This window comes from Anarrhichthys ocellatus, unplaced genomic scaffold (genome assembly GCF_004355925.1).
Source record: "Anarrhichthys ocellatus isolate YVR2014 unplaced genomic scaffold, GSC_Weel_1.0 scaffold5, whole genome shotgun sequence".
NCBI classification, from domain to species: domain Eukaryota; kingdom Metazoa; phylum Chordata; class Actinopteri; order Perciformes; family Anarhichadidae; genus Anarrhichthys; species Anarrhichthys ocellatus.
This window is the reverse complement of record NW_022280035.1, coordinates 11,008,515-11,021,263: the sequence shown is the minus strand read 5'-3', so window position 1 is coordinate 11,021,263 and position 12,749 is coordinate 11,008,515. Positions and strand designations below refer to the sequence as shown.

General features: G+C 43.1%; 1 protein-coding gene across 7 annotated transcripts in view; it reads right to left on the bottom strand.

Annotated features, from left to right (window-relative positions):
- The window catches only part of kmt2d (lysine (K)-specific methyltransferase 2D), a 30,942-nt gene extending 18,439 nt beyond the window's left edge, over positions 1-12,503 (bottom strand). For 2 of the 7 annotated variants that reach the window (XM_031844789.1, XM_031844794.1), the window contains exons 1-28: positions 11,705-12,503; positions 9,221-9,303; positions 8,813-8,924; positions 8,462-8,664; positions 8,199-8,308; positions 7,930-8,092; positions 6,776-6,947; positions 6,507-6,621; positions 6,164-6,342; positions 5,756-6,051; positions 5,404-5,520; positions 4,492-5,279; positions 4,269-4,382; positions 4,006-4,119; positions 3,749-3,853; positions 3,476-3,657; positions 3,036-3,200; positions 2,720-2,829; positions 2,532-2,576; positions 2,248-2,433; positions 1,947-2,117; positions 1,724-1,846; positions 1,191-1,312; positions 955-1,090; positions 763-843; positions 598-675; positions 330-488; positions 104-173 (exon numbers count right to left, since the gene is read on the bottom strand). In XM_031844789.1, coding sequence (XP_031700649.1) covers positions 104-173; positions 330-488; positions 598-675; positions 763-843; positions 955-1,090; positions 1,191-1,312; positions 1,724-1,846; positions 1,947-2,117; positions 2,248-2,433; positions 2,532-2,576; positions 2,720-2,829; positions 3,036-3,200; positions 3,476-3,657; positions 3,749-3,853; positions 4,006-4,119; positions 4,269-4,382; positions 4,492-5,279; positions 5,404-5,520; positions 5,756-6,051; positions 6,164-6,342; positions 6,507-6,621; positions 6,776-6,947; positions 7,930-8,092; positions 8,199-8,308; positions 8,462-8,664; positions 8,813-8,924; positions 9,221-9,269 — 4,265 coding nt within the window. In that variant the 5' untranslated portion in view covers positions 9,270-9,303; positions 11,705-12,503. The other 5 variants (XM_031844795.1, XM_031844792.1, XM_031844793.1 and 2 more) reach the window with 5 other exon arrangements.
- Positions 12,504-12,749: the final 246 nt, after the last annotated feature.

Genomic DNA, 12,749 nt, shown 5'->3' with positions numbered 1-12,749 from the left:
AAGATAAAGTGCTTCTACACTATGATTTACAGCATAAGTTGTGCAGATTGTACACAAAGTATTGTACAATAAAATGCACTAGGCAATTCAGTATTGGTCCTACCGCATATCAAAGAACGGTGACTGACTGAGGCCAGGAAAAGCATCCATCATTCCAGCTGAGGGCAGGGACCCTGTTAGAGATTTTACATGTTTTATTCTCAAGCCAAACTTCCCCAAAACCTTAGTTGTACTAGTCCTTACAAAGTCCTCAATCATACAATAAATGCGATTTTAAATGTTAAAAAAAAGGTTTTAATGATCATATGCAGACATGCCCACATACACACCTGAGAGGAGAGCTCTCTGCGGCAGAGCGCTACGATTAAGTTCTCCCGTACTGCCCTCCAAGATGGGCTTCATGCCCCCCAAAGGGGAGCCGTCTGACACTCCCAGAACCTTCCTGAAGAACTGCTCAGAGTCCTGACTCTCCATCCCTTGCGGAAGTCCTGTCAGGCAAGGACAACAGCAGTTAATGTATGACGCTAACATATAAAAGTATTAAAATCTTCCCTAAGTTAATGTTGCATACAGTTTAGACCAAAGTCAGGGCTCTACCTTCACGTTTTTCTGCATCGGAGTCATGCGGATCAGTTGACGCCTGGTCCTTCAGCGATGAGGATGGTGCAGAAACTCCTAAAAATGTACAATTTTAAATCAACCTGCAATTACTTCAAGACCATAACAATGAACCAGCAGAAAAGTGTCCAAACAGGCACTTACCTGCACCGTCTCCATGAGCCTGATAGGCCTCATCCGCTTCTTGCTTGAGAGGGAAAATATCTTTCACCACACGATCCTCAGCTAGTGAGAAAAGCACAAAAGGTCACAAAAAGGTACTAACCTTTTCCACACCCAGTGTCACAAATCATTTGCATAGTTGTATTGTGCCATAGGTCAAGTTAGTGCTCTTACTCTCTGGAGCAGTAGTTTTGACCCCCGACGGTGCTGGTAATGAAGGCCGGACCAGACATGCGCCTGGCCTCTGCCCAGGAGGTATCATCGCAGCTTTCTTACTCATGTCTATTAGTGTCTTCCCAAAGAAAGCCTCCTGCAGTAAATCACAAACATTTCAGATATGAACATTATGTCCCTTGATACCATACGTTTTCAAAACTGTGTAAAGCATGGGGCATAGAGAGACTCGAAACCTGGAGATAAGATGGAAACATGTCCTCAAGTTTGCTCTTCTTCCGTCCCCGACGTTTCTTGGCCTGCTCCTCGCCCTCCACTGGTTTAGGATCCATAATGTTATCTGTGTCAGGGTGAGGTCCTATGCATATATAACCATGCAATTCAGTATTCCAAATGTACAATACTCACAAAAAAACAAATGCAGTCCTTAGTAATGATGATACAATAGCCATGTGTTAAAAATGACTCAAGGGGTGGCGTTGGTGTGGGCTTGCTGCTTTAGCGCCTTAAAGAACGGCATGGCATGGCAGTGAAAGTCACGCCAGGGTCTACTTTCTTCTGGATGACCCTGTAGTTCTTTGCCTTTGTTCATGCAATGCTACTATCGGCCTGAAGGAGGTCCCATGTTCAATAACTATCAACATTTTCTAAAGAAAAGCACTGAACCCCCCCCATGCTAATTAGTCACTTCTGCTTTCAGAATTCTGGAATTATTTAATTAAAACGTTTTAATATTTGATTAAATGAAATTCAAAAAGTTGTCACTGACCTTCATCAATGGTTCTCTCTATTGGTTGTCCATCTAATGTAGTCTCTCCAGCCAACTGGGCGAAGAATTCTTTCTTCATCCGCGTGTGACACTTCCTTTGTCGCACCATGAAGCCTCCAATTCCTAGTACAATTTATATATTAATATTTTTTTAATATTTTGTTCATGCTCAGACATCTTTGCGGATGTTACAAGTTGTTTTGTGAAATTCTGGGTAGCTCACCAGGCCTGTAGGGTTTCCGCTTCCTTTTTTTGCTATCCTCCGTCTCCTCTGCTCCTCCTTTGAGGCCCTCGCAGTCAGCCATGCCTTCAGTGCCTCCCTCTGCGCCACCATCTCTGTCAGGGCTCCCAGGGTTCTCCATCTTGGATTCACAATCCATGGACTCCCCACAGCCTAGATATACAACATAACATTGAATTTTCAAAAAGTCTTGCATTGGGAAAAAAAAAGAAAAAAAAAAAAAAAGAGAAACACATCCCTAAAATTGTTAATACACCACTGAATGAGCGGAGAGTGTGCAAACCTTTTCCATCCTCCCCTTCTTCGACTTCCCTCAGATCCATTCCATCAGGACCTCCTTCACAGCACAGAGTGCCGAGACGGGAGCGACGCTGCCGCCTCTTATGCAGGGGAGACATGGAGATGCTGCGGAGCAGGGACATACCCGACTCCGTCAGCCACACACCCTCCAACCGGTAGAACTGGGGTTCTGTAAATTGACATTTGCAAATATGGGTGACTGGTGACTGCAATGACCACGCTTCACGTGCTTGTGATAATAAACATGAACACGCTAAATCCACTGACCTGGCTCTTTGATCTTTATTGAAGCCATAATGGCTGACTCTACTACTGCGAACAAAGGCAAAAATCAGGTAGAGAAAGCAAAAGAAAATCGTGTCATCAGTAAATTTAACAACATCCCGGGTATATTTTTTAAAACCATAATCTACAGTGTGTCTTCAGTTTTAAAACAGTGTCGTTCTGGGACTTACCCACGGTTTTTGGAACATATGCGGAGCAGGACGTGCACGCAAAGCCCTCATCAGAAGCTTGTTCCACCTCATCCTCTGTGTACAGACTCTCACAGACGGCGTGGACCCATCTGCACAGGCACACAGATATACATCGATATACACATACTTTTCATAACAACTCACACCGTGAATCAAAGATGTTATGGAATAATTCATGATAGGAAAAATGCATAAATAATCCATTCCCCGCTTGTCTTCATTAGCTGCAGTCTCATGAATACCTAAGTTTCTGTTTCTAGTGTGCACGCGTGTAGTTCTAATGAGCAGCACTCACCGATCGCAGTACTGACACTGCAGCAGCAGCTCCTCCTCCATGAAGTTCTCTCTGCATACCGGACAAGTGACGAGGCTGGCACAGGGGCCACAGTGGGTGTAGTTGTTCTGCCACTCACAGTGGAAACCCGGGGTGTTGGAACCACACTGCACACAGCATACACACCTGCACAGAAGTAGTGAAGCACTGTGTAACAAATATACAGCTAACGTGAAAAGATAAAAATAAAATAAAGACACCAATGTAAAGTGCCAGCAGTTCTTCTGTTGCTACAGAAACAAGAGGCAAGAGGGTTGGGCCTCTGAATTGCTAATGCACAGCTGAGGTATGAGTGTTTTACATAATGCGCAAATTTACATGTATTCATTTCCATTTGACCTCATTGAAAAGCTACAAGGCTGAATGAAGTCTTGTGCTCTAAGAGTTACATTTTTTTTTACCATTTGCACTTCCAACCACCCTTGGGAACATTGTGCAGGGGTGGGTCCAAGCAGTAGGTGTGATAGCTGACATCACAGTCATCGCACAGCAGCAGACGGGAGGGGTCCGAAGCCTTTCCACACATCTCGCACACGATACATTCCAAACAGCGCCAGCCCTTACGGAGCATCGTCTTGGTGATCTACAAAAGACATCAGGTTTAATATCTCTGGATTATATGAAAGTAGGGATGACAATGAAGAATTAAATCAAAAGGATAACATTGTGCTTACTTTGCTGTTCACACAGTAAGGATGGTAACACTGGGCACACTGAGCACAAGCCAATAACTGCCCCTCCGCACCCTTTCCAAAACTGCCACACACAACGCACATATCCTAAAACAGAAGAGAGAAATTATTTAAAAAAAGAAAAAAAAAAAAAAAAAATGGGAGGAGGAGACAAAGAGTATTTCCGTTTCTTTTGAAAGTGGCAACCGTGTTTGTGCCACACCGTAATCAAAAATGTCACTCTACAAAAAGAGCTGTACCTGGAGCAGGACAAATTTATCGGTGTTTGAGAAAAGGACCACCGTGTTCTGCATGGTGTCGTCTTCCTCCTCGTCTTCCTCCTTACTTAGTCCAGTCTCTGTGGTCATGCTTAGCTGTGAACAAGGGAACTAACAGTTACAAACACACTTGCCAACATGAGTCATTAATTAACTGACAAGTAATGAAAAGAGTCATTATGACGACGTTATAAAAGTGACACAATATAAAAGAACATTTGAATTGTGTGTTAAGTACAGCTCACCAGGAAAGCATCAATGCAGGAGGCCATGGCTTTGAGGCGTGACCTCCCACCACGCCCTCTCCCTCCACCGCCTCCTCGAGGTCGACGCTTCCCAGGAAAACTATTGCTTCGCCCCTAAAAGCCAAGGAAAAAACATTAAAATGTTAAGTCGTGTTGTGAAAATGTAACAACAAAATTTCAGCTGGTCAAGCAAAAATCTTGTACTTGTAAATGTTGACCTCACCTGTTTGACCCGCGAGCGACCTGGGGACCCTCTGCGTTTCACCTTCTCTCTGTCGCTTCTGAACGGTTCGAAGGGAAGCGAGTCATCGGTCTCAGAGAGCAGATTATCTGTGTGCGAGCAGCCGGCGGGTACAAGGCCAAACTCCATGGAGAGCTGAGGATCGTGTTCTCCTGGAGAGCCCAGAAATCCACTGCTGCTCTCATCTCCGTGGCTCAGATATGACATCTCATCCAGCAGCAATTCCCTCTTTACCTCATGCTCCTGCAGTTCCTGCTTTATGTCATCATGAAGTCCTTCTCCTCTCATATGCTCATCATACTCTTCATCCTCCTCCTCAGAGTGAGGTAGTAACCTCCCACCTATTTCCATAGAAGAGAGGACCTCTTGTGTGTCCACTGATAAAGAAGGAGACTCAGGGTCCTGGCATGGACTCCTTTCCTGATGATCATCCATGGGCAAATGCTCCGTTTTGACCACAGAGGCAGGAAAAGCTGGTAACTTTGGTGGATCCTTACTGAATGATTCTGTGATCGGCATGCCATCGGAGCCATTGTTTAATGACTCTGGTGATACTTCTTCCACTGGAGGAGTGGCCTCCTGCTTCTCCACCTCCATACTCTCAGGACCCTGCTGTGACACTGGTGTTGGTTCTACTCTAAGGTTGTCACACGGAGTCTCTGCTGTGGGGTCCTGGGTAGGGGTGGCTGGAGTCACCTGGCTGACTTCCTCTTCCGCTCGCTCTTCATCAGCAGGAAGACAAGAGGCCCTCTGTTCTGTTGCTGCACATTCTACATTTGAGATCAAGGAATGTGTGGTTATTAGTGTAAACATTTATAAATCTATCATTAGTCACGTACAGATAGTACTTTGTGTTCATTTTCAAAATATGTCTCCAGGGTGTTCGGAGTTTACCTGTGGACTCAAGTGGAACAGCGGTCGCCTCAGAAGTCAATCCTTCTGTTGCTACCTGCGGCTCGTCCTCCTTGATTTTCTCCCCGTCTGTTGTCTCAACAACTGCAGACTCCACCCCTAAAGCCAAAAGTAGTTCACTTTCAGCACACCATCTCAGATATAAATTACATTAACTTAGTCGATGCTTTATCAAAAGCGACTCACAATAAGCGCGTTTAACCATGTGGATACAACCCAAAAACAAATTGCAAGAATCATGCAATACATATACTTGATCGAATATTACTAGTCCAATAAGACTCATGACTGTGATGTCTCGTAAGCTTCGTCTTATTTTGTGTCTCAGACTTACCCAAGTCCATGGGTGTCTCTTTGTCAGTTACGGCTTCAGCCTGAACCATCTCTGATGCATCTTTCTGTCCTGGTGTCACCTCTGATAAGTCTGTGTGCTCTTCTGTCCCCATGTCTGCATCCGTTTGGATTGTCATCTCTACCAAATGTCCTTCGGTCTCCTCGGACGCCTCTCTGGTTCGTATCTCCGCTGTGTACGGTTGAGTGACGGGCTGCTGCTCATCCTCCTTGCAAAGCCGGCAAATGCACTTTGCTTCTGAAAGCTCCCCCAGTAAAGCACACTCACTGTGCACCCACCTACAACAATAAAGAGAGGATCAAGAAATATTTTTAGGATAATATTATTGACAAGCCCCACACATGATGGCTACCGTTAATAAACGCTATTGCACTTCTGCATCAAACAAACCTGTGGCATGTGCTGCAGCACAGCAGGGTGACAGATGGGTTGGCAGCTTTGCTGCACACGCCACACACAGAGCTGCGGTGACGCTGGCAGCCCTCACACACGGCGTAGTTGTCGAACCACTGGGCCACACCTGGCAGCACCAGTCCACGGACACCACACTCCGTACATACACGACACCTCTGACAAAATACAAATAGTGGGAGTAAAATGTAAACCGTACGATCAAAGAAATACATGGTAAAAAAATACATTTTTTTTTTCATTTTCTAAACTTGCTCTCACGATAAGTTTCTGAGGTAAGGGTATCTCTTTGTACCAAAGTAAAAAGATAAATGTGACTTACTCTGCATTTCCATGGGTCAGAAGGAAGAGAATCCATGGCTGGCTGGAGACAGAAGGTGTGGTAGCCCTTATCACAGGCATCGCATACCAACATTTTTGAGTCTTCTCCCGGTTGTCTACGAAAATTAGGAATAAAGACATAGTTCTTAAAAATGAGAAATAAAGCTCAAGTGAAATAGGACAAATGTCTTTTTTTTTTAAACTATGTAAAACGTTTAGACACTACATCCGACATTATTACAGTATCTGATTCACTGCAGTGTGACTTACCTGCAGGTCTGACACACTTTACACTCTGGGCACTGCCATCCTGCCCTCTGGATGGGCGTGGCACCAATCTCAAGACAAGCCGCATGATAATGTTGGCCACAACCCGTGCAGAACAGCAAGTCCGTGAGCTCCCCCGCTGAGTCACACACTGCACACCAAGCCTCCTCACCTGCTGTAAAAAAAATGTATTAGAAATAAATAAAAAAAACATTACGGGGTGATTGAATGGATAGCCACCTGATGTTTTGTTCAGCAACATTTTAACTTTTAAGAGAGACTATTACCAATGATTGCTTTTTTCCCCCAACTTTCAAGCTATGCATGAAACTGAAATGTTGTGACAACAAAGAGCATAAAAATTTAAAGTCCACAATTGATAAATAAAATCAGTATGGAGCCAGTTACCTCACAGGAATTCTGAGATAGCTTTAGACTCATTTGACAATATGCACAGCTGGTAATCATCTGTGAAATGTGTGGATAGCACAAGCCGTAGTGAAGCCGGCGCTAAGCCGTTCGTGCAGGCAAATGACGCATTCGATTAATCGTATGCAACGGCTCCGCAAGTGGTGGCGGCGCTTGGTCGTGCACCTCAGAATTTTTGTAACTTGGCTGCGTGTGCAAACGGAGTTTTTCCAGACGTGACTGTCAAAAATAGTTCTCTGATAAAAGCACCATTTACATCCCGTTTTAAACGCTTTAGAAACCGGAGGTCTTAAAAACCTTCATTTAAGTATATATTTTGCCAACAAAATCAAATTGTGTACAGGCTAGTCAACCTTTGTTTCATTATATTGCATGTAATACTTGACTTCTTTCTTTACAGGGCTTGTATTAAGGCAATCAACTAGACCATGAATATGAGATACGAGTTAACAGTTAATTACAATTCCTCCTCCGCATTGTGGAGGATGGTTTATGCCGTTTTGCCAGTTACACGCTTTTTGATTCTTCACAGTACATTTTGTTCGTACTCCCTCTGGCGAATAATGAAACGAACGACGTGTTTAGCATAAACGTCTGTGTGTGTGCTTGTAGCCTGTGCGCCATCTGTGGAGGCGGTTTATACTTGCGCGAGTATAAACAAAGCTTTACTGTGAGCATACCTTAAGTAATGATATCACAACTTTGACAAAGATATTTGGTTGTCTTACCCAACTCCTCTGCCTTGTCTATGTGCTCCGGACAGAGGAGGACCAACTGCTTCATGGACTGGAAGGATCCACTGGCTGCCGAGCAGGGGAAGTGGTACAACCGCGTGCAGCCCTCAGCGTGGCATCGAATGGTTGCGCCCAGCCTTTTGCAGTATTCGCAAAGCTGGAACAAACCAGTGGTAACAAGTAAGATTTGGTGAAGGAAGCCTGTTAATCCCTATGTTCTCACTCGATACCATCTTATTCAAGTCTATAGACAGTGCACTTACCCGCTGTGTCCCTGAGATAACGGCCTCATCCACGTTCTCCAGCTCCTCATTCTCCATCCGCTTCACTCCCTCCGACCACACCGCACACCAGTGATGAACCGCACAACCCCCTGTTTACAAAAAAAAAAGCACAATATCCGTTAAATTCCGAACAAAACACCAACTCTACATCTGTGTACTGCATTTCTAACAGATGGAATCTATTACATAAATAATTTATTGTACACAAATTAAATATAATAGCATAATGTTTTGAGTTCAACCTGAGTCATCAAAGAGTGATGCCAGACAGGGGGAGTCGGAAAATCCAATGGAAGACAGGTCATCATTCCCGGGCTGTGGCAGTGGGGAAGCTGATGGCTTGAGGGTCGGCCGCTCAGGAAATGGCCCAAAGTGTCTCAGTTCCCGCTGTCCATGCAGGCTCCTCTCCACACAGTTACAAAGCGCACAGGCTCGAGCACTCTCTCTGTACAGTCACAAACAGGATTGTTCAAAACATGAGTAGAGATTCTGTTTTTCGTGTTGCCAACAATGAGCCGTTTCTTGGGATATAGACCACAACAGTGTGGACCATATCATTTAAAAAAAAAAAAAAATCTGAATTAATAACTTACACAGGTGTGCTGGACGAGGCTGCATTAGCACCAAACACGTCCTCAGCAGCAAGAAGGGCTTTGGACTCCTCCTCAGAGGAGACAAGCTGCTTTGAAGGGGCATTGTCATCAGCTGGAGAAAAAAAAATAAAAATAGAAAGAAAAAACATCACTTTATATAATGGGAATAAATGGCTTTCACCAAACCACCATTAATGTACCTGCTATCCTCACCTTTAATAAATTGTGTTTACAAATCTCAATGAAATCAATCAACAATTAATTAATCAATTTAATTAAACATTTTCAAATCATATGCATTTCTCTTTCAGAGCAAAGGCACATTATGACACTATTCATCTTCCTGCAGAATAAAACACATTCATAATGGATGATGTAGCGACATGTGGTTTAAAAACAACACATTACCTGTAGGTTCAGAGTCATTTTCTTCGCAGTTTGATTTCTGCTCGTCCATTCCCCGTACTGATTTTGACCTCCTTGACAGAGATCTGTAATTTCAAAACATAAGTAGCAAGAAGCAACTTGTAAATGTTAATCAGACGAAGAACAGTTTAATGAAACTATTCACAGGATGCAAACAACCTGTGGGCATTATATCTGATAACTGGCTATGCCACCGACATCAGGTCTGAATCAGAGAATCAGAAGAGATCTGATAATAAAAAATAATAAAAGTAATAAATGCATAACATTCAGGTTTCCTCCCATAAAAAAATGAACAGCTAAAATGGTATGTAGGTCCCCACTTACCAAAATAGTAAATGTAATTTTCATTAGGCAACATAAGTTTAACACCATAAAAAAGAATTCCTAAAACTCCACACTAGCCTCCCTATCCAACCAAAAGCACTTTTTACATGAAGACTTAAAACAAACAATGCAACCCATTAACCATGGCTAATATGCCCTCACTTTAGATTATGTCCTGTGTTAATCTGACTAACGTTAGCACTAATGCAACCGAGCTTCCTCGCAAACTCTTGGAAATAGCGCGAGGGTTAAAAGGGACAGATCAGTCGGAAACCGCTCTTACAATTCAAGTTATCGTTTACCAAGTAATGCATAATCCAAATCGGTGAAACAGCTGCGAGAACAAGCACAAAATGATGAAACTAAAATGGTGTTTTCCCAAATAAAACAACCATAAATCGGGATACACAAAGAAAACACAACTTCCGTGTGTTGAACTTCCTGTTGCAGCACAGCTTATTTCGTGCAGAACCTTTGTCGCAAGCATCATAGTTCCGCTATGAGATTCACGCCATTAACAAAAATAACGTTCCTGAAAAACAAACAATGAAGGACTCGCCATTTATTTTATAAACACAACTAATAATAGGAAGCCACGTCACGTGTTTCAACGTGTAAATGCAATTTTCACGCGACACTTAAATAAAAGGAGCCAATCGGCTTGGATTTCGCACGTTATATTTTACTTATGGTATATATATATATATCACAGGCTCACCGATGTGTGTTAATGTCGTCGTGAACCTCCACATGTTACAAAACAAAAAGACAAACGTCCGTGATGCGATGCTGTAACGTTAAGTTGTGATCTAACGGGCTCAAAAGACAATACGCGTGACGGGGGATTATTAACTACATAGATCCAGCCGAGTGTCTCGTAATGTTTCCTCAGTTACAAAACAAACACGGTGCCATCACACTCATCCTGTTATCGATATCAAACGCACATTTAAAAACGTTTCTTATTTATTCGCACTGAAGCAGCTGAAAGAAGACCCCAGTCCGAGAACGGGCGCACTTTTGTTTTTAACCCACAGGAGCATAATTAATGAAATAAATAAAAGCAGAATGCAATTAACTAGAACATAAAACCAATTACAACGTAAGCATCTTTGTCCAAATTAGTGTGAAAAGGAGTGTTTTGAATGCCTATCGAGTAAGTACTAGTACTTTACATTTCAGTCAAAACTCCCAAATTAAAATGCATCATACCTTCACTTCCAGTATATGGTACTACGATAAAACATTGAGTAACAAATGGCACGTTGTTAGCGGAACAATGCAACCGAGCTGATGGACAAAATGAATTTATCTATTATGCGTTAACATGAACTAAAGTCTCGTAATCAACGTGTTCAATGGCAGCAACACTGGAAACGCTTCTCGACAACAAACTTGACGTCAAATCCAAGTCCTACACAACCTAACTTATCACGATTAATGAAGATACTAAATAGGCTTTGTCTCTAAAATGAAGTTGTTCAGAGCAAAAGTGATGACATGATGGCGTTAAGTTAACGTCTCAACATCCTGCTAGCTAAGTTAACGTTAAAAGTGTTAACGCTACAAATTAACTTTCGCGGTGAACGTTTGCTTCTTATTTAGTAATGGTCGTCGATAGCAGATGCCGTTTGTTGCGGTGCCACGGGTAAAAGCTAATGAGATTTTATAGTTGAATAATTGCAAAGCTAAGCACTATTCCTCAATGTAAACACCGACTTCAAAGGGTTGATCTTGTCCAGCAAATAGCTTTGTCCGTGTCACTGGCGGACAGGCTGGGACGGAAAAACTCACAACTACCAATGGTGACGTAGCAACAAAGTATCCCGAAGAGGCAAAACTACGATAAATATACACACTCTCGTGCGCAGGCACATGTGCGGTTAAAACGTCAACCGACTACTATGTGAACCATACCTCAAACACAGCCAACGTAAACCATATTCCAACCTAAAGTTAGCACCCAGGTAACATAGCTAGTTATCCAGCAATTAGACATCCCCATCTGGTCGAAGCTAACAGCTAGCTAAATGTTACCGATAGCCGAGCTAACACTATCCGGTCTAAGGTCAGGGTTGGTGTGTCTTTAGGTATGTCTGTTGCAAGAAGTTCGAATAGACAATAATAAAAACAGCTCACCTCAAAAAAACAATATCGTCTCCTCATACATCAGCACAATCCAATCAGCCACACAGCTTCCCAGAATGCTGACGGTCGCTTCATTTTATGTACCGGACTATCGCTGCGGCTAGCCGGCTGGAGGGAGAGTGGGGGAAGTGCACCTCGGCGGAAGGCTGTGCGGTGATGCTAGCTAGCTTCTTAACTAGATGGATAATGCTATGGTTAGCTAGCTAATCAGCAACTTCAGCTTTGTGTCGAGTGGTCGTTTACTGCCGGGGGACTAGTAAGCACCGAGACATGTCTTCAACCGGCCCCGACAAAGGCTCTCCAGCTTCATGCTGTGAATCCAAAAACTATCCAGCTATCTGGCTCCTTGCTTGGGGATTTAGCTTGAAGGCTAACAACCTAACAGAAGCTAGCCTCTGCTCTGTTCTGGAATCTCGCTCGCGAGGTCGTTAAAGCGACTGCAAGTTTGCACAAAACAGTGCATCCAAAAATTACAGCCCCAAACTTTGTTGGCACGACAGTAAATATAGTTTTTCTTTTAGTTTCAAGTCCACTGCAAAAGATTAATCTACCTAAATATGCAGCTCAACTTTGCATGGGTACCCTTGTATGGGTCACTAGCATCGCTTCAATCCGCTAAACTGCGTTGCGTCTGCACACGGCTATATTCCGCCAAGTGGCTATCTGCTGTAGCAGTACAAGCTAATAACAACTACGTCAAAAATGTATTCATGAAAAACAACGATCAACAATTTCATTTTATTACTAGACACAAGTAAAACGTGTTACGGCGTTAGTGTAGCGATGTTCACCGTTGTGCGAGGGTTGTCATTTTGCACACGGCACACGAGTTTAGTCTGAGCGCGGACCACTGAAATATGGTGTATATTAGATATTAGGTCATTCGATTTTCGGATCCAGGGAAGCCATTTTTCATTAGGTTGTTATGGTTATAGAACCAAAGCGACTTTTACATGCCCACAGATGAATACATTTGTTTTGTTAATTGATCAGACGCGATTTAATTGAGGCTAATTGTACTTATGGTAAATTAATT